This window comes from Hippocampus zosterae, chromosome 15 (assembly GCF_025434085.1).
Source record: "Hippocampus zosterae strain Florida chromosome 15, ASM2543408v3, whole genome shotgun sequence".
Taxonomy (NCBI): domain Eukaryota; kingdom Metazoa; phylum Chordata; class Actinopteri; order Syngnathiformes; family Syngnathidae; genus Hippocampus; species Hippocampus zosterae.
This window is the reverse complement of record NC_067465.1, coordinates 9812110-9831210: the sequence shown is the minus strand read 5'-3', so window position 1 is coordinate 9831210 and position 19101 is coordinate 9812110. Positions and strand designations below refer to the sequence as shown.

The 19101-nt window shown below is 41.0% G+C and overlaps 3 protein-coding genes across 12 annotated transcripts in view; 2 read left to right on the top strand and 1 right to left on the bottom strand.

Moving 5' to 3' along the window:
- The window catches only part of pard3ab (par-3 family cell polarity regulator alpha, b), a 103875-nt gene extending 100935 nt beyond the window's left edge, over window positions 1–2940 (bottom strand). For 5 of the 9 annotated variants that reach the window (XR_007967010.1, XM_052087343.1, XM_052087345.1 and 2 more), the window contains exon 1: window positions 2473–2939. Coding sequence is in view for 7 of the 9 variants with exons in the window: in XM_052087343.1 (XP_051943303.1) it covers window positions 2473–2592 (120 nt within the window). In the remaining 2 variants the exon portion in view is untranslated. Of the gene's footprint in view, window positions 1–2472 lie in introns of all 9 variants that reach the window. The other 4 variants (XR_007967011.1, XM_052087346.1, XM_052087344.1 and 1 more) reach the window with 2 other exon arrangements.
- A 2996-nt stretch (window positions 2941–5936) lies between these two features.
- crema (cAMP responsive element modulator a) lies at window positions 5937–14489 on the top strand. 2 transcript variants are annotated; one of them, XM_052087464.1, is made up of 6 exons: window positions 5937–6093; window positions 7047–7147; window positions 8346–8487; window positions 9500–9583; window positions 12694–12856; window positions 12929–14489. In XM_052087464.1, exons 2-6 carry the CDS (start codon window positions 7079–7081, stop codon window positions 13071–13073), a joined length of 603 nt encoding a protein of 200 aa, XP_051943424.1. In that variant the 5' UTR covers window positions 5937–6093; window positions 7047–7078; the 3' UTR covers window positions 13074–14489. The 2 variants fall into 2 exon arrangements, with proteins under 2 accessions (XP_051943424.1, XP_051943425.1); XM_052087465.1 differs by lacking the exons at window positions 5937–6093; window positions 7047–7147; window positions 8346–8487; window positions 9500–9583 and adding an exon at window positions 11007–11302.
- A 2929-nt stretch (window positions 14490–17418) lies between these two features.
- On the top strand, window positions 17419–18693 carry LOC127616036 (gastrula zinc finger protein XlCGF57.1-like). The gene has a single exon (XM_052087455.1). The coding sequence runs from the start codon at window positions 17928–17930 to the stop codon at window positions 18648–18650; it is 723 nt and encodes a 240-aa protein (XP_051943415.1). The 5' UTR covers window positions 17419–17927; the 3' UTR covers window positions 18651–18693.
- The last annotated feature ends 408 nt before the right edge of the window (window positions 18694–19101 follow it).

The following is a 19101-nucleotide window of genomic DNA, read 5'->3' as shown; positions in this document are numbered from 1 at the left end:
TGATTAAAGGGCTAACAAATGTGTCTTAAAACCCCTGAAAGAGGAGTGTTGCGGCAATTAAAACTGTTGGGTGGGTGTTTAACGTACAAACAACAGTAAACCTAAATAGCAATACAGGGCCCGCACCCACCCCCTGTCAACCAGCTGTACCCCCTTGGCAGACACAGCGTCTGTGCGAGCGCTTAAGAAAGCATGGCCCGCCCGGAGCGAAAAAAAAACAATCACGCAAGTGGGATTTAATGACAAGCGCACACCCTCTTAATGAATGATTGCGTCCTCTAAAGTGTCATTTGATGTTGAAAAACATGTAATACGCGTTTAAAATGCACCTTAGACATCGAGGTAATAGAGTGTATATTGTAACCTGTTTCAGGCTTGAAAGCCTACGTACCTTGAAGCGCTAACCCAGGCTTGAACTCTGACCTAAATGTGTTGTTTTATGGATGTCAGTAATTTTCAGAAGAAAAAAAACATAAAACATGTCAAATTCTTATTTTTATGATATGAAGTCAATCATGAAATGTTTTATCAGGTATTGGGGATTACAAGTCACTGTTGTGAGGATACAATAGTTTTTATGAGCTCATCGGTCATCAGTTCATAACAACTTCCAGTCCCAGATTATAGTCTTGAGACATTTTCCTTTATGACATAGTTTGACAACTTGAATCGTTCTGATGAAGGCTGTAAAAAAAGATTCATGAAGTCAACAATCAAACCCAACATTGTAATTTGGAGCTAGTGAGTCAGCATTAGTAGATGACTTCACATTGCACAATTTTTTTATACATTATAATCACGAGGATCAGCAGCAGAATGTTCCAAATGTTTGTTGTTGTTGTTGACACTGGTCACACGCAAACCCGCCAGCAACTTCAGGAAGGTTCTTAAGACACTTCTGTCATGAGCCCAACATTCACATCTGGGTCCAAAACATTTTAATAAGCGCGCATCTCTTGAAAGCTACTCCAACTCTTCCAAATCACTATTGGTTGATTGAAACACTTCCATTAAGTGAAGAGTCGTGCTGATGCTAACATGTTAAACAGCTAGTACCTCTGGAAGCTTCTACCACTCCTACCAAGTGAGCCTAAAGTTTCCAAGCGGATCGAAAAGTTCTTAGAAGTATACCAGCTACCTCGAAATGCAAAATGCTCAACCTATTTCTTTTGATGCTAATTGGCTAGCATCTCTTGGAAGACTGATGCAGTCTTCTAAGGTGAGCCCAACATGCCCTCATGCAGCCCAACACTCCCCACTCGATCCAAAACATTCCAAATCAATCACTCTAGTCCCAAAACAGTCAATGGAACAACACAAGATTATAAAATCGTTAACTGTGTTGATGCTGCTGCTGCCATTAATGGCCGTGACAGGCTTACAGGACAGATCGAATGAAAATGCTCATTTTGAAGTGAGCAAAGTGTTGACATAAAAAAAGACAACAGTGTCAACGGGGGCGGGGGGGGGGGGTGTACAGGGGACAATTACCTCAGTAATAGATGGAATAATCCATTCTAAAAATATTCACTGGTGACAGCCCAACAATAATGTATGAAGATGAAGGTGATGTTTGACTGCCCTGATATACATACGCTGCGCGTTGACGTTCAGTAGCAAAAAATAATTATTATTTTTAATCACAATAATCAATTAAAACTAATATTTGAAGTGGGTATTATTTTACAATATAAAATGAGATCACCCTTTTGCATTCATGTGGACAGCTGACTGCATGCAATACAATGGTTGGGGGGAGGGCAAACAGCATTTTTGCTTCACTGCAGGTTGATAATTCACATTTAGGTTCAATTTCATAAATACAAAGACGCAAATAGGCATTGACTGTTGTCATTTAACAAACTTTCATCCATGCACCTTTTTTAAGAGTTTTAAGAGTTCAAAATGTATTTTTTTTCTCATGCAGAAATTACATTTCATGTTCTCTGTAGATTCAGTGATTTCATAAATGCTGCAGACTGTAGTTTCTTATATTAGGTCAAAAAATGTCATGCGGTGTTATCCTCATGTAAGATGCCAAGAGTTTGTCTCCCAGTGTTTTTCTTTTTCCACTGTGGTCGACGGTCCAAATCTGAGTATTTCAGCTTGCAGACTCCTGCTCTCGTTTGATCCCCCAAAAGTCCCATGGACCGAACTAGCCAAAATGCGCGTGCATGGTCTTTCCGATGCCAATATGCTAACAACAAAGTTGCACACTAGCTAACTTTTTTATGGGATTTTGTGATTGCTAACTTTTGCACAGAGAAATAACAAAGAGCAAGCGCATTGCAAACTTCGCAGAAACAATCGGATTGCTCCAAGTTTGCGCCATATTGCGTGCGCACGCGCACGTCCTCCCTCCGCGTCCCGAAAGCTCTCAGCAACAAGTAGGCTAGCTAGCCGGGCGTGCTAACAGGCTAAAAACAACAGTAAGAAGACAACAACAACGACGGCGACGACGACTTGGCTTACCTTGGCGATGGCCTTTTTATACCTCATAACGGCCTGTTGGACGAGCGCGTACACGTGAATGTTGCCATCCCCACACGGCACAACAACGCGCGTCCGTCCGAAGCACACAGTCACTTTCATGGTCTCAGTCCGCGCTCGCTCGATGCTCCCAAGCCCGGCGAGAGGAATCCCAAGAAGTCCACAAGCGGCATGAGGTGGAGGGCGACCACGGTGGGGGTGGAGGTGGATATTTCCTCGGTTCGTTCGGTGGTGCTTCCGTTAAAGCGTCTTTTCGCGTCCTCCGCGGCTGCACGACATGCTTACTTGCTGTCTGTCTTTCTGCCTTTCTTTCTTTCCTTCGGACCACCTGTTTAGTGGAGGTCGCTCTCTCTATTCTCCTTTTTTCCTTCCCGCGCTCGCTCGCGACGCATCCCGGCGCGTGCCCGCCCGGCCGCTCCGTGATGCATTCATGTAAACTCGGAAAATCTCTTTTTCCTAATACAGATCTAAAAGGTGCGAGACTGGCGAACAAATCATTTAGATGATTTTATCAAGACAACATTTTAAAATGTACACAGGGAATATAATGCAGAAGAATAATGCCTAAAATCAGACGTGTTATTTTTTTACTGTTTAACGATGTTCACCACTTTGATCAATGTTGCATGGTCGATATCAATCAATAAAATCTTTAGTTTTATTCCACCTTTTATACTTAAAAAGCAATACAAAACACAATAGTGCTACACTGTAACAAAATACTGTACATAATACATATGTCCGAGATAAGTTTGCCCTCAGGATTAGAAATGTAGAACATTTCCATCCATCCATCCATGGTAGCCAGTGACAAGTGTCCAAACTATACTGTGACATTTGAACCCCAATATTTGACGATATGGCGTCCGAAAATATTCAAAAACACGCACAACAAATTGAGAAGTGGAGATGTGGACGTCGCGAGTGATGTAAACGCTTACAGCTTTTAAATTCAAACAATAAAGAACATCACAAGCCTAAGTCTGAACGTTCCGTAATTTCGAAGCCGACTCAACATACAAAGAATGTTTAAATTTCGTTTACATCAGTGGTCTCCAAACTTTTTCCTGTGAGGGCCACATAACTTTTCGCTTCTCTTATGGGGGGCCGGGGTCAGTTTGTAACAGCAAAGGTGTGACTGCAAGAGTACCTAGACGTAAAAATGTATTGTTTCCCAGAAACCCACACAAAATCAAATAACTTTTTTTGCTACACTCGCGGTATTAAAGACGTCTTTCTTCTCGGGACACACCACCTCCGCGACAGCATTCATGCATTTCTTGACAAACTCAGCACTGATTGCTATCAGTTGAACAATCCGAAAGCTAGCCCGAACAGATGGCTGGTTCAGCTGAGCTTGGCATACAAATATATTTTGCTGAGCTAACGTTCCTCTTTTTAGCATTGACAGTTTGTCTGCTCTCATTTGCCCATGCAAACAATCGTACTGGTTGTGACGAGATTCATTGTGTCTCCGCAGATTGTATTCTTTGAATACCGCCACCGACAGATGAGACAGACAATCTTTTCTTTGCATTAAAAAAAAAAAATCGTTTCTCCATTTTGGGTTAAATTTCCTATATTCTGAATAATTTTTTTTTTCTCTTACCTCACCTTTTCGCCATGATTACGTTCTCGTTGAGAGGGCCGGGTTTAGGATTTTTTTTCCTGGGGTTGCCAGATAACGGCACAGACTGCAGAAGGATGGAACAAATGTCACGTTATACTGTATGAGTTTATGAAATTGTTACTAGCTAATAGTTAATCATGAAAATAGTTCATAACTAAGGAATATTGTATTGCAAAAGCCAAATTTTATGATAAAAGACAAATATACATAGATGAAAAATAAATCAAAAGACTCTCTGGTATTGTTCAGGGGGGCCGGACCAAATGTGGAGGTGGGCCGGATCCGGCCCGCGGGCCGTAGTTTGGTGACCGCTGGTTTACATTAATTTTACTCAAATTCCAATGAAAAGAAGCAGAGAGAAAAATGAATATATATTTTCTGTCCCTTTGCACGGGAAAATAATTACATTTCACTTTAGGCCTTTCTATTCAAACAAATCCACTAAAGTCATCTGAGTGTGATTTTAAGCGTGAATGTTTGTCTCTTGCGTGTCCTGCTATTGCCTGGCAACCACATCTGGGTCTACCCAGTTTCCTGTCCAAAGACAGCTGGGATAGACTCAGGCACGCCCGCGAACCTCGCAAGGATAAGGAGAAGAGAAAATGGATGGATTTAAATCGTTTTCGGATTGTTGTGAAATGTGCACATTAAATGCGTCAAGTATGCTTCCCTCCAATAAACGAGTTACTAGCACCCTCTGGAGATCACCAATGGTAAAAACAGCCTCCTCTGGTTGTGAGGGCGTGTTGCTACAGTAACATGTATTATGGCGCAACAACTAAAATGGCATTTCTGGCTCATTCTCAGTGAATGTAAAATATTTATGTAAAATTACATAAGCGTGATTAAATATCTTAAAATCCTCTGCTAACTAGGGTTAGGGTTTTAAAGTATGGTTTCAGGCCAGAGTTAGAGTTTTAAGGGCTTTAAACATCAGAGTATGGCATCAAACCACGTGAAGAGTTTTAAAGTCCGTTTCAAGCCAAGGTTAATTTGACAAATTAGGGTTGGGAGCTGCAGTTATGGTTCCGATTTAGGGCTTGTACCAGGGTTTCAAACCAAGGGATATGCGCCAAATTAGGGTTTCATGACAGAGGAAGAGTTTGAAAGTAGAGTTTAAAACCAATTTTGGGGTTCAAATTAAGGTTTGAAGCTAAGGTTAGGTTTCCCAATTTAGTCAATGGACGCTCCATCTTCTTATTTACTTTCAAACGCTTTGCTTGTAATAGACGTGCACATTTTGTGCATGATGTTTCTGATCCACTGGTGAAAGGACACTTGAGTCTTTCCTCTTTCATCTAGAACTGCTTCAATCAGCAAAAGGCATATGCTGGAATACGTTTATGATTGCATGACTGTCCCCGTCTTATGTCTTGCATTTTATGTTTACTGTTCTGTAGAGGACTTTATTACTGCTGCAGCTGTTGTGAAAGCACTATACAAATAAAGATGTACAATATTGTAATGCGTTTTACGAGTAAGGGTTTCAAGCCAGGGTTCCCAATTAAGAGTTCAAAAGTAAGTTTTCAAGACAGTGCGAGTGTGTCAAACCAGGTTGAGGGTTCAAAGTAAGATTTCAAGTCAACGTTAGGGTTTGAAAATGGGTATTGGAGCCACAGTTAAGGTTACAAGTTAGGGTTTCAAATTAGGGTTTTAAGACTGTGCGCGTTAAAAAATAGAGTTTCAAGTGTGACGGATTCTAAACAGTGTAAGGGAATGAAAGAGGCTTGTTGTGTCGTCAAAGTTAAGTAATCGCCGGAAGCTGTTGACGTCCAAGTCCTGATTTTTGGCTTTGAAGAGCCAACCCGGAAGTGAGGGGGGTGACCACTCTCGCTCCTTTCTGGTCAACAAGCACTCTTTGTCCGAAAAGCGTTTCTCTGGGTCGTCGTCATCCGCCCCGTCGTCGCTGACGTGGATCGACGCGAGCGTGGTCACACCTCGTCACCAGTGACGAGCACTGCGTCAAAGTTTGGGTAAGTCTCAACTCAATCCGTCGACCAATCCAACGATCATCCAATCACGAATTTTACGTGAAAAGTCCGCTCGAGGTGCAGCGGAAAAACCGTCGGAGTGAGTCAGCAGGAACCACAAAGTATATGTCAAGTTAAAAATTGTGACGTCAATGCAGCCAGGACGGAAGTGGGCTCTTGAAAATAAAAGACAAACGCCTAACATTTGCTTCAGAATGCAAACATGGGTTTGGTGAGGCTTTTGATTTCAGGTTTCATGACTGGGGTATGATTACAAGTCAAGGGTTGGCTTTTAAATACAATATGTATTTATTGACTATTGGAACTCCAGTTTTCTGTCTTTCATGTGACTAAAAGTGTTTCTTACTCATCACTTCCAACATTTCCTTGTGTTAGATATTTGTCACTTCCTGTACGAAAGTTATCGGTCATCATTTTTCACACGCACACTTCACATTTTATTCATCACTTAATAACCATCTACAAGTTGCTATCAATGTCAAGGCACATCGAGACAAACAATTTTTTTGACTTGTAGCCTGTAGTAGACCGCTTCAGTGCTGGGAGGGGGTCACAATTTCTCATCAGTGCTACTGGGAGGCCACATAGAATCAAGCACTCCCAAACCAGAGAGATCACAAAAATGCAATTTTAAATACAGACAAATTACATGCCCTTATTATATTCCATTTTTCAAAATACATTTCGCAATACATTCAGAAACGGAACCTCCACTATGCTTACCCAATAACAACGGCTTTGAAGCAAGCAAAAAAATGAAAAAGCGAATATCCCACATTGTAACTCAGACCATCATAATTGCTAGACATGAATGCTAACCACTTGGACACTGAGCTGCAATCGCAACTCAACATGGTTGCATTTTTTACTCCAAAAAGCAACCACAAATTGAATCTATTCAGTTTGTTTGAAACCCTGTCCAAACTCTGTTTTAGGGTTTTTCCCCCCTGTTCAGAGGTGAGAAACGATGGACGACAGTGCCAATGACTCGACGGCAGACGAGGAGGAGCACCTGGACGGAATGTCTCCTTCACGAGTAAACGCCTTGCCACTTTTTGGACTTTATCGACATAATATAGCGTGAATTTCGACCTAGATTTTGTGGTCTTGTCCTGAGTACTGGACGCTTTCTGTGGGTGGGACGGGCCTTCTTCACTTGGGCAGGCGTCACCAACCACACAGCAACACTGACCATACTCTTAAGTCTCCAGAGATAAGGCTTCAAGTCTGGGTTAAGATCGAAAACAAGTGTGATCGTTTCAAGCCAGGGGTTTCAAACCAATGTTAGGATTTCAAAGAAGGGTTTCAAGACTCGGTTAGATTGCCAAACAAAGGTTGGGCTTTCAAATTTGGGTTTCAAAGAAGGGTGTCATGCCTGGCAAAGGGTTTTAAACCATTGTTAGGGTTTCAAACAAGGATTTCAAAGATGGGTTTCAAGCAAGGGACAGGGATTCAAGTCTAGGCTAGGGTTACAAGCATATGTTAGGGTTTCCAGCAGAGGTAGGGTTTCAAACCAGTGTTAAGGTTTGAAGTCAAGGATTCAAATCAGGCTTATTCGCCACAAAACGCACAGCAACACTGCACAAGTGTCCAGAGAAAAGGGCTCATGGCTGGCTTAAGGTTGCAAAAAAAATTTAGGGTTTCAAACAATGTTAATTTCATTATTTAAAAATTTATCACAAATAATATTTTTTTCAGACAAAAAAAAACAAAATAAAAAATAGAAGTCATTGATACAGGAACGATAACTCAATTGATTGACAATTTTGTGAACAAATAGTTTCAAGGTGGGTTTAGGGTTTCAAATTCAAGGATGTGAAACAAAGTTTAGGGTTTCAAAAAAAGTTCAGGCTTCAAGTTAGGGTTTCAAATTGTACATTAACTGGGGGTTTCAAAAAATGGGTTAGGGTATAAAATTAGCGTTTCAAGGCTTTGAGGGGAGAGGTAAGGTTTCAAAGTCGGCTAACAAGCCAGGGTTAGGGCTCCGGAGTAAAGGGTCAAGATAAGGTTAGGATTTCCAAATAGGGTATCACATCTGAATTATGTTTTCATGCTCGGTTGTCACGTCGGTCAGTTTTCAAAGAAGCTAGAACTTTGAACTTTGAAGAACTTTGAAGATACAGATGTCAAACAAAGGTTGTGTTTGGGGTTGGGGTTTCATGTGAGATTAGGATTTTAAATCAGGGGTTCAAGGCGTAGTCATTCCAGTCTTGTTGCCATGTCGTCACATTCAGGTGTTGGACAAACGGGAAGACCACGAGTCTGACGGAGACCTGCCCACGGGACGACCGACCGCCTCTATGGACGAGTATTTGAGAGAGGAGGGGGACGACTCGACTTCATTGACAAGCTGCCACTTGAGATCGGGACAATACGGTAAGATACCGAGCGGAACGGCACAACTCTCCCCCGCAACATACGCCATAGAAATCCTCTCACACATATTACTAAGACGCTGTCATACATGACTGTATATTTTGCTGCTCTCACACTGCGCATGTTTTTTTTCCTGCTCTTACACAATGTCCAAAAAAGCTTAACAGTTGCACACTAGTAGTACCTGCTCACACTCGCTACTAAAACGCTCTCTCACACCAGGTAAAATATGTTCACAAGACACGCACACAAGTGAAATGCTCCTGTTACTGCTACTGTTCAAATTCTCGCACACCCAGATAAAACACTTTCACACACTAGAAACATGTTCTCATGCCAATACTAAGTTTTCACTACAGAACGCACACTACTAAAATACTCTTACATGCACCACTAGTCTCACACATGCTACTTAATATTTTTTTCTTCATTTATATGAATTCCTAACACACACTCAAGCTTAGTGTTGAAATATTCACACTGACGCTGCTAAAACGCTCTCACACACACACACACACACAGACACACACACACACACACACAGCTAAAACATTCTCTTGAGCACAAAACTGAAATGCTTTCATTCAACTAGTCAAATTCTTTCACGCACACTACAGGATTTTTTTTTCGCACACAGATGCGACTGAAAAAGTCTGATGCTCACAACTAAAATAAAAAATAATAAAAATGAATAAAAAACAACAATCATAATAATAATAATAATTAAATTATGTGAAGTAAAATTGTAAATAGTACTGCGATTTATCCATTGTGTTCATATTGTATTTAATTGAAAGATGTTTGTTGTTTTTTTTTTTCCTCTCTTTCTCCTTTCTTCTTTCTACATACATTCTTGCTGCTGGAGGCTGTAAATTTCCCCAGTGTGGGACGAATAAAGGATATCTTATCTTATCCTTTTTTTTGCTCACATCCACGGCTGACAAACTCTCACACTGACACAATCCTGATTATCATCCTGAAAGCTAATAATGTTGAGGTTTCATTTCTGCAGCCGCCATCTCGCAGAGCGCTGCCGCCGCCTCCTCGGGCGGCGCCCACCAGTTCTACATCCACGCAGGACAGATGATAATACAAGGTATGGATTCCAGTCAGGGTTTCAAGGCCGCGTTTCGGGTTTCAGTCAAAGGTGGTTTGGCTTGAAAGTGAAGTTCCCAAGCCAGAGTTAATGTTCCTAGTCGAGAAACTGCTCTCCTAAGTGGTACCACTTGTTTGTGTATGGGTTGCTTGGTCTCCCCAATGTAAAGGTGAAGGCTCTCCTTGCTGGACTGCGAAGCTTTACCGACTTTGCAGAGTTTGCTTCTCAAGATTTTATATGAGACCTGAACCCGTTTATTTGTCTGAGGCTGAGCATAAAATCCAAAAAGTAAACTCTGCAATGTTGTTGTTGTTTTGAAAAACCTAAATTCACTGTGCAATGTTTGATTTTAAAATATTTTTATGAGTTGAAAGTTTGTGAGAACTTGCACAGCTTCTTCAGACCACTGGCCCTGCCCTCTCTTGAGAAGCAACCAATCAGAGAGTCAGATTTAGGATCTTAGAACAATGCTTAGGATTTAACAGTGGCTACATTTTTAAGATTTTGGTCTCAAGTCCCAGTTCATATTGTCAATATTTCTAGTTTCAAGTCAGGTTCAAGGCTCTAGGTTCAAGTCAGGGATTACTGTTTCAAGACTGCATCACAAATTTAGATTGGGGTTTTAAATTTGGGTTTTCCCCCAGGGCTAACAATTAGAATTAGGGGTTTCAGTGTGTATGGATTCAAGCCTGAGTTAAAGATGCAAGGGTTTCAAATAAGGGTTTCAAGGAAATTTTATTTCAAATTAGGATTTCAAGCCAGGGTTAGTTTCAAACAAATTGTGGTTTTCAAGCCTGAATTAAAGTTTCAAGTTAGGCTTTGAAACCAAATTTAGGGCTTCAAATTGATATCCAGGGTTTAGGTTTCCAGTTCGTGGTTGGATCAGTGTTAGCAATTCTGGGTCAAAGATTCAAGTTAGGGTTTCAAATAAGTCTTTCAAGCCAAAATTAGGTCTTCAAATTACTGGTTTTACCAGGGGCTAAGGTTGAGAATGAGGATTAGCGTTTCAAAGTAGGGTTTCAAGCTTGGGTCAAAATTTCAAGATAGTGTTTCAAGACAAATTTTGATTTTTGGTTAGCGCAAAGTCAGGATTCTGTATACATTTCAAATTAAGCTTTAAAACAAAGGTTGTTAGATGATCTTTTCAAGACAGAGTGAGGGTTTAAATTCGTGTTTGCAAGAAATGTGATTCGGCTGAACTGCACTACATTAATTGAAAAAAGCAAAAGCGAAAAAGGCCTTTGAGAGTTCAAAGTTCGGTAAAACTCAGCCGTCTTCCCCAACTTGACGTAAGCCATCTTCTTTGGACGCTCGCCCCGCCTCCCGTTCCAGAAGCAGCCAATCAGAACGGCCTCTCGTTTGTCGCTCCTCTCCAGTTGCGTCACTGCCTCTAAAAATAATTCCCCTCCCCCTTGACATTGTTACTGTGGAGGGGGGAGGTGCTCCACCCCTGCGCGTCTTTCACTGACTTCAGCGGCCGTCGGTGACGTCACCGTGACGCCAATGCCGGTAATTGTAATCCGGCTGCAAAGTTGACGAGCGGCCAGAGACGGCGCAAAACGGCCAAGGAAGCGAGAGCGGAGCGCCAATACAATTTTACCCGGCCAGCGAAGTAACGACGGTAGTCTAGCACTTTGGGTTTTTTTTAACCCTCTTTTTGTTCGGTTCTGGCTCATTGGGGAACAACAATGGCAGTCACCGGGGATGAGACTGAGTCAGGTACGGTAAACTTTTTAAGTATCCCTAGTTTATCCATTTTAACTATACTTGGTCTTTTTGTTTTGTTTTCTTCCTCTTAGTTATTTTTTTGTGTGTGTACGCGTCGTCTTCCGGTTCCAACTCGCGCATGCGCAAAGGATCGACCTAGCGACAGCAGGATATTGTTGCGCCAATCTTGGTTCGACTAAATTCATTTGAAACGGCTGTCACCAAGTTAATGGGGTGTATGCGTACACAGACCCAGAAACTAACAAAGCTCGTCGTCTTTTGTTGAGTGACGAAAAATGTGTGTAGCCATCTGGTAAATGGCAACACGTTGTTGACAGGCAGATTGAGGGGGGGGCGGTGCGGGGAACAAATGTGCTCCTTGACGTCATTGTTGCTTCCTGGAACAGAAGTAGGGAAGGGGGCGGGGGGAGACGCACGCAGTGACGTCAGTACGTCCCTCTTTATCGCTGTGTGCCTTGTGGGTCAAGATGACTCATCGATCCAAAGTTGACATTTTAGATGTTTAGATCTAGGGATGAATGAGCAAAATGTCTTTCTTATGAGTTTTTAATGTACTAAAATTTTACTTTAACACAAGCAGGGGAACAATATCAACACAAATGGACACGGCTTTGCTTCCATTAACTAAAAATATACTTAGATTTAGTTTACAATGATAAAAGCCACCAAGCTACTTTCTTTACTGCCAATATCATGTTGTTATACTCCATTTATTTGTTATATGTTCCAGATGGCCATTTGGTACTTAACATACAAGGAAAAATCATGAAGCAGTAACACCATGCAGTAATGTAACGCGGCCGTTCACAATTTGATTAATTTCAGATTTTTTTTTTTTAATAGTCAATTCTCATGGTTGGTCCATGTGTAGTAGTTTTCTACAAACTGCTGACCAAACCGACGTGTTGAAATGGCTCGTTCTCTTGAACGTTGCAATGTTGTTGTCACATACAGGCAAACAAATATGCTAGCTAAAACTACGCTAATGGTAAAAGTCATTAAATGTATCTTTGGGCATCGAGAATAATGCAGAATAATTTTTGTTATTGGATATTTCGTTGTAACAACAAACTATAACAAATGCACCATTCGTAGGTACATCAGGAGAAAAGTCAAAACACTATCACTTTGAAACACACAACAACAAAAAACTACATTTCCAACACCAGCAAGATTCCACAAGATGGCACCAAAGTGGAACCTTAATTTGACAGAATAAACGAAATTGTCACAGAATAACAAAATAATGATTAGAGAATGGGAGACATCCCATCCCAACACAGTCGAAGTTGCAAATCTTCTGAGCTAGCTTTAGCTAATCAGCAGAGATTGCTGAAAACAGATTGTGGAGGCGATAATGTGTCATATGTCACCCACCACAGCCGCCACCGGAGACATACCAGCCTGCCAGTTGCGCTCACCCACCTCGGGCCTGGCCCACAGCATCGTGTTGGCGGCAGCAGCGCCGGGCGCCACGCACAGCCCGGTGTCGCACCACGCCGAGGAAGTCACCCGCAAGAGGGAAGTCCGGCTTATGAAGAACAGGTAGACTTTGACTGCCGAGCAATTAAGGGGGTTCAGGATCATGTGTGTGTTTCAATTATTGTATTTTGGCAGGGAGGCTGCGCGCGAATGCCGGCGGAAAAAGAAGGAGTATGTCAAGTGTCTGGAAAACCGCGTGGCCGTGTTGGAGAACCAAAACAAGACGCTGATTGAAGAACTAAAGGCTCTCAAGGACATTTACTGCCACAAGGGGGAGTAAGAGCACCCGGAATCTGCTCCAGTGTTTCACCGCCTTTGCCATAACCCGAAAAACTGTTGTGACTGCGTCCGCTCGCTCTGGCTTCTGCCTCCCTCCCTCGTGTCCCGGGAATGGCCTTCAGCTCTGGACTCTGAGTTGTGCTGTGAAGGATTTTAAAGAATAACGCCTCCCGGGAAGGGTACCCTGTTCGCACCATTTGTGGCATTTTCGCTTTAGTTTCTGCCTATTTTTGGGAAGTCTGCATCGCGATCACTAACTTGCATGACTTCATTTCCAACCATTTTAAATCAGCAGTAAGGAAACAAATGGTTATTATTTTTTGTGTCCAGGGACTCCCCCTATCGTTTTAATTAAATCCAATAGCCATCAAGGATGTTCTTATTTGATAGGACATGATAAAAAGCTAATGATGCTCATCCACTTGCTAAATGCTAACTGTTAATTGTCATCAACAAAGACCAGAGGTTTGCTATGTGAACGGTAATCCTATTCTTGGAAACTCCAGATGCTACGTTAAAAGTGAAAATTCTCACACAAGTCGACACAAGTGCTTGGCTTACACCTCCACATGTTAAACACAAAATTTCCATATAGTGTTCATATGCAAGCACGTCACACCAATTCTCAACGTGAGCACTGATGCAAATGCCCCCTGGCTGATGTCTGTGTGGCCATGGTAAGCTAGTATTGCTAAATGTCACAAAAGTGTTATTTGTTACAAGAACCCACAACCACACTATTTGCTACAATAGCGTTAGCACTGATGCTTATAAACAGACCAGTAGGCAATTCAGGGGTTGTCATGGCAACAGCAAAGCAATTTTCCATTCCGGCATAGCATCCTGATCATTTTCAAGCTGTTCCTTTTTGGGTTCAGTTGAGACATATGTGACTTGAATTGATACAGATCGGTATTATTTTTTTTTCGAAATGAGTTTAGCTGGCTACGGGTGCTCATCAATCAAGCTAGTATTGTCACATCAATGTCTGGTTATTATGGTCTTTGTGGACAGGCAATACACAACAATAGCATTAGCAGTGAAGCTGAAGCTAACAGAACAGTATATGTGTCCTGGCTGATCCACCAAAATGAATATAAACCATGAATGTTTTTGAACAGTCATTCTATTCTCCATGTTACATAAGCTGGCGTAGCAACCTCACAATTTTTTGAAGTTATATTGTTACATATTGTTGCTTTAATTAAGACAAAGGATAACACCAATTATTTGTCTATCAAAGCACAACCAATGAAAACCAGTCAATACCTTTTCACTTATTATGGTTATAAATAAAATGATCATTTTGAAAGATAATTTGAAACTTTTTAAACAGCACGAGAGCCCAATCGTCCTTTTTGTACTTTTTTTTTCATTTTCGTTGTGGTGTAAATAAAGTTGTTTTGTGGCAAGAAAATGGCACTATCTTTGTGTGTCTGCGCGTGTGGGTGTGCTTATGTGTGTATTAGAGTCCACAAAGGATGCCCTTGAGTTGTTTCCACGGCAGCCAAGCTTCAAACTGATGACGCAGGAAATAAACATTTTGCTCAGCCAAATGTGCGATAAGCAGCACGCTCAATGAAGCTTAGAGCCTCCTCTTAAATGTTTCTACAAAAGCACTTGCCAACATGCACTCAAGTATACTTAATTCGTTTGTATTCAAAGGGTTTTTAAAAGTCTGAAATTAGCATGTAAAATGTATTTTGGTCACCCTTTTGTAAACATTGTCTTTTTTTTTTTGCCTTTAAAAGATGGCATTATGTTATTGCCTCAAAAATTTTGCTGGCAGCATGAATGATGGAATTTTACACATTCACACACACAGACATACAGAAAGCTGGAAAATGCCTAAGGATGTTTAAACCTGTTTGACGCTGATTTTAAATTTAAATTAAACTAAACTTTTTTTTCTAGCTCATTAAGAGATTTTTTTTCTTGCGCAGTACGGATTTTACCATGCGTCATTTATAGTTATGACGTTTCAGAAAAAAAATCCACCTGTTGCTGAACCTAAAAATTAAATCTAATATTGTATTCCATATACTAATTATAATTGTTATTATTATGGTTATTTTGAAAACCTGATGAACTAGAGGACAAAATGAGGGCAATTCCAAAGAAGCGCAAAAACAATTAAATTCGAAACGGTTACTTGCATCTCTGATTAAAACATTCATTAAGAACGTTGGCCTATTTTATTGCTATTTTGTCAGCTTTGAGTTGTGTTGTGTATTGTAACCTATTAGGCGGCTCTTCACGCATTCTAGCAGTTTAACAATGAAACAATTACAAAAATATAACATACAACTACACCAAATAAAATTACTACAAAACTACTGCTGCAGTATTACTTTCACTACAATTATTTTTTTAGTATGCCAAAAGGAAATAAAATTCAAATATATGCCTAGTTACATTAATTCATTCATTTTTTAGTCTGCTTTCTCCCCGCAAGGGTCGCGGGCGTGCTGGAGCATATCCCAGCTATCTTCGGGCAGTGGATGTAAAAAAAAAATCGAATTTGTCAACTTCGTACATAATGCGCTGTCATAAATTGGCCAACAGATGTCGCCATTTTTCTTGCACGTACTGGTGCAATTTGAAAAGCAAAACTTTACCACACTTGAAGTTGCCACCCTAAAGGAAAAAATGACTTCTGTTTTGCTCTCTTAACAGATGTTTTTTTTTTAGATGAAATTGAACTGGTCGCCACCCAGGCATGGTGCTTGAAAGGCAGTGTGTTCTGACCACCCCGAAAGTGCACTCCAGACTAAAAGAGGTTAACATTCAACCGGAACCGAGAACCGACCAAGAGGAAAACAGCCTGTATCACATCTAGTGACAGTGAGAATAGGAAAGACCGGCTCACCCACGAGGTAATATACAGCAGAGAAAGGCAAAGCCAAAGATGCAGTGATCTCCAGGAGGCGCCACAAACGTTAAAAAAAACATAAAATAGCAAATGCACGTTTATAAGTTTTTGAAATATTTTGATGGTGGCTACGATCTGTCGTTACAATTAAAACTTATTGTGTGTGAATCCTAAAACTGAGGTTAACTATTTACTGTTTGTATGAAATTCTTAAGGTACAGTATCATTAGGAAACTAAAGTGTGATTTCATGTCACTTTATAAGTTCGTGTTATTCGGGCAAACTTTTTGCGTTCGAAAAATCTCATGGCACACCACCAAACGAAAATGGGACCAAATGTATAAATATTGAAATAATGATGACCTCGTCTGAATGTATTCGCCAATTTATTTACTCAGTGAGGAATTTGTGGCCGTTTCATTGAAAATAAAACGTAGATACTAGCCAGATTCGCGACTAATTTTGTTGTATGAATGGCAATTTAGAGGTTTGTTGCTATGCACACACTATACCAGTAGGTGGTAGTAGTGCACCTAAACGTATACGTTATTAGTCGAAGAAGTCACACTGCGCTTCCGTTCTGTACGAAACCAAACGCGCCCTGATAATCATTTCTTACCGAATTAGTACTGAACAAAATGAAATGTCGACTCAGTACGTCCATCAATACTTTGTAGGATGAAAACGTCCCTCATTAAGTCTTCGTGTCTGGGTAGACGTTGCCACATTTGCCAAGCTAGCTTAATTTAGCTTAGCACAACTCGCTATTCGCTAACAAAGCGAAATTCCAGACTTGTTAGCCCGCTACACCCCCAGCCCCCCAAAAACTGAGACCGAGTGTGAAGTTGTTGGCATTATCGTGTGTGCAACATGTGTGGAAGATCGACAGCAGATTACGCCGAAGACCTTCGTGGGACCAAAGAAGTCAACAAATGTCAGCGACCAGACGCTGTTATCAAGCAACCTACAGTTGGGGTTCTAAAAACCGGTTTGTACACACGACAAAAAACCAAAATAATCACCGAAAGGCGTTGCCGACAAAGTAACTTAAATATCTTTTCATTTCTATTATTTCAAAATAATATATTCGGGATGGTATATGATCCTGATGTGAATAGTCTGCAAACTACATATTGTTTGTTGAAAAGTGGTGCAGTAACATACCGATTTCCCCCGAACATGATGAATAATTGTGATTACAATATTAATAAAAATAATTTTAATTTATCATTTTTGGTCATAATTGTGCCACGCTATGTGTATGTGACTTTTTACTTAATTACAGTTTGTAGAAACATCTTAGTCTCTCTTCTTCAAAATGTGTAACATTTTAAATTTAGTGGGCTGAGACAATTGAGTGAGTTGGATTGTAGTAACAATAATACACAACTGGCGCTGCAATTTCCGGTTATTTTCATAATTGATCACTCTGTCACTTATTTTATCGATAAATCAGTGAATCCGATTTTTTAAAACTGTTTTAATTTCTGTCTTTTGTGTCCTGCAGACGTCAGTGAGCGTCTTTGTTGTGAGCAACACGAGGCAGAGGCCCCTCACATTCAAGCGGAGGAAGAAGAGCGGCCCGACTTTAAAGAGGAAGAGGAGACAGAGACCATTTTTGTTAAAGAGGAAGATGAAGCACAGGGCCCCCATGTTAAAGAGGAGGAGGAGCTCAATATCACCAAATGGCCTTTGAGTTTTGCCCCTTTGAAGTGTGAAGATGAAGACGAAGAAGGTGAGTGTGAGGAGGACAGAGGGTCAGCGCCTTCAAAGAACAGCTCAACAAAAGCTGATGCAGACCAACGTGGACCAACACAAGCACATCGTGAAGACACATCACCACATTTCCATGATGATGATGAAGATAATGATGATGATTATGGAGAGTCTGAAAGTGGCACGTCATGTCACACTGACAACAAATGCTGGCAATGTGCTCAGTGTGGGAAAACATTTTGTTCCAAGGGGAATTTGAATGTTCACATGAGAAAACACTCCGGGGACAAACCTTTCACTTGCATGGTTTGCGGTCAAAGCTTCACTGAGAGAGGCACTTTGACAGTACACACGAGAACGCACACTGGGGAGAAACCATTTGCCTGCTCGTTTTGCAATGAAAGCTTCTCTGTAAAGGCAAGTTTAACCCGGCACACAAGAACGCACACTGGAGAGAAACCATTTGTGTGCTCAGTGTGTGGTAAAAGCTTCATCGAAAAGGGGACTTTGATCAAACACACGAGGACACACACAGGGGAGAAAAGCTTCGTCTGCTCAGTTTGTGGGAAATGTTTCTCAGAGAAAGGGACTTTGAGAAAACACACAAGGATACACACTGGAGAGAAAGCCTTTGCTTGCTTAGTTTGCGGTCAAAGCTTCACTGTCAAGACAAGTTTGACTAGGCATACAAAAACGCACACCGGAGAGAAACCTTTTACCTGCTCAATTTGTGGCAAAAGCTTTGCTGCAAAGTCGTGTTTGGCGAGGCACACCAGAATACACACAGGAGAGAAACCTTTTGTCTGCTCAGTTTGTGGGAAAAGCTTTGCTCAAAAACCAAATTTAACAGTACACAAGAGAATACACACACGAGATAAAGCTTTTGCCTGCTTAGTTTGGGGTCAAAGCTTTGCAAAAAAGGCAGCGTTAACAAGACACAAAAGAAGACACGCCAGGGAGGAAAAATATGACTTGTCGAGCGTCTGCTGAAGGCAGGCAAGCATGCTGCTGAGAAGGGCGGAGGCCAAAGAAGCGTCGGATCCGTATGCCATTTTCCTCACGTGGTGAATAAAGTATCATTCTGTCCATCTCTCTTGGATTGGATGTTTTTATCCAGGATTTATTACTTTACCTCAGAGGTCAACCGCATGGAGCCAAAAGATTTCTAGAAATCAAGTGTTTCCTTCCTAATTATTGTGAGAAATTGATACGATCTGGATCATCATAGAAATCATTTACTTTGTATCATGAATAGAAACATAACGCTGGTTTGGTACATTTTTTTCAATACACAGGTATATATTTTTAAATCAGAGAGGCAAGCAAACTTCTAAGAGTTTTTTTTGGCACTTTGTGCTTCCAAATCTGATCTTGTTTTTTTCCCCCTCTAGGACATGAATTCATTAAAAATATATATATGTAATATTTATTATACGTACTT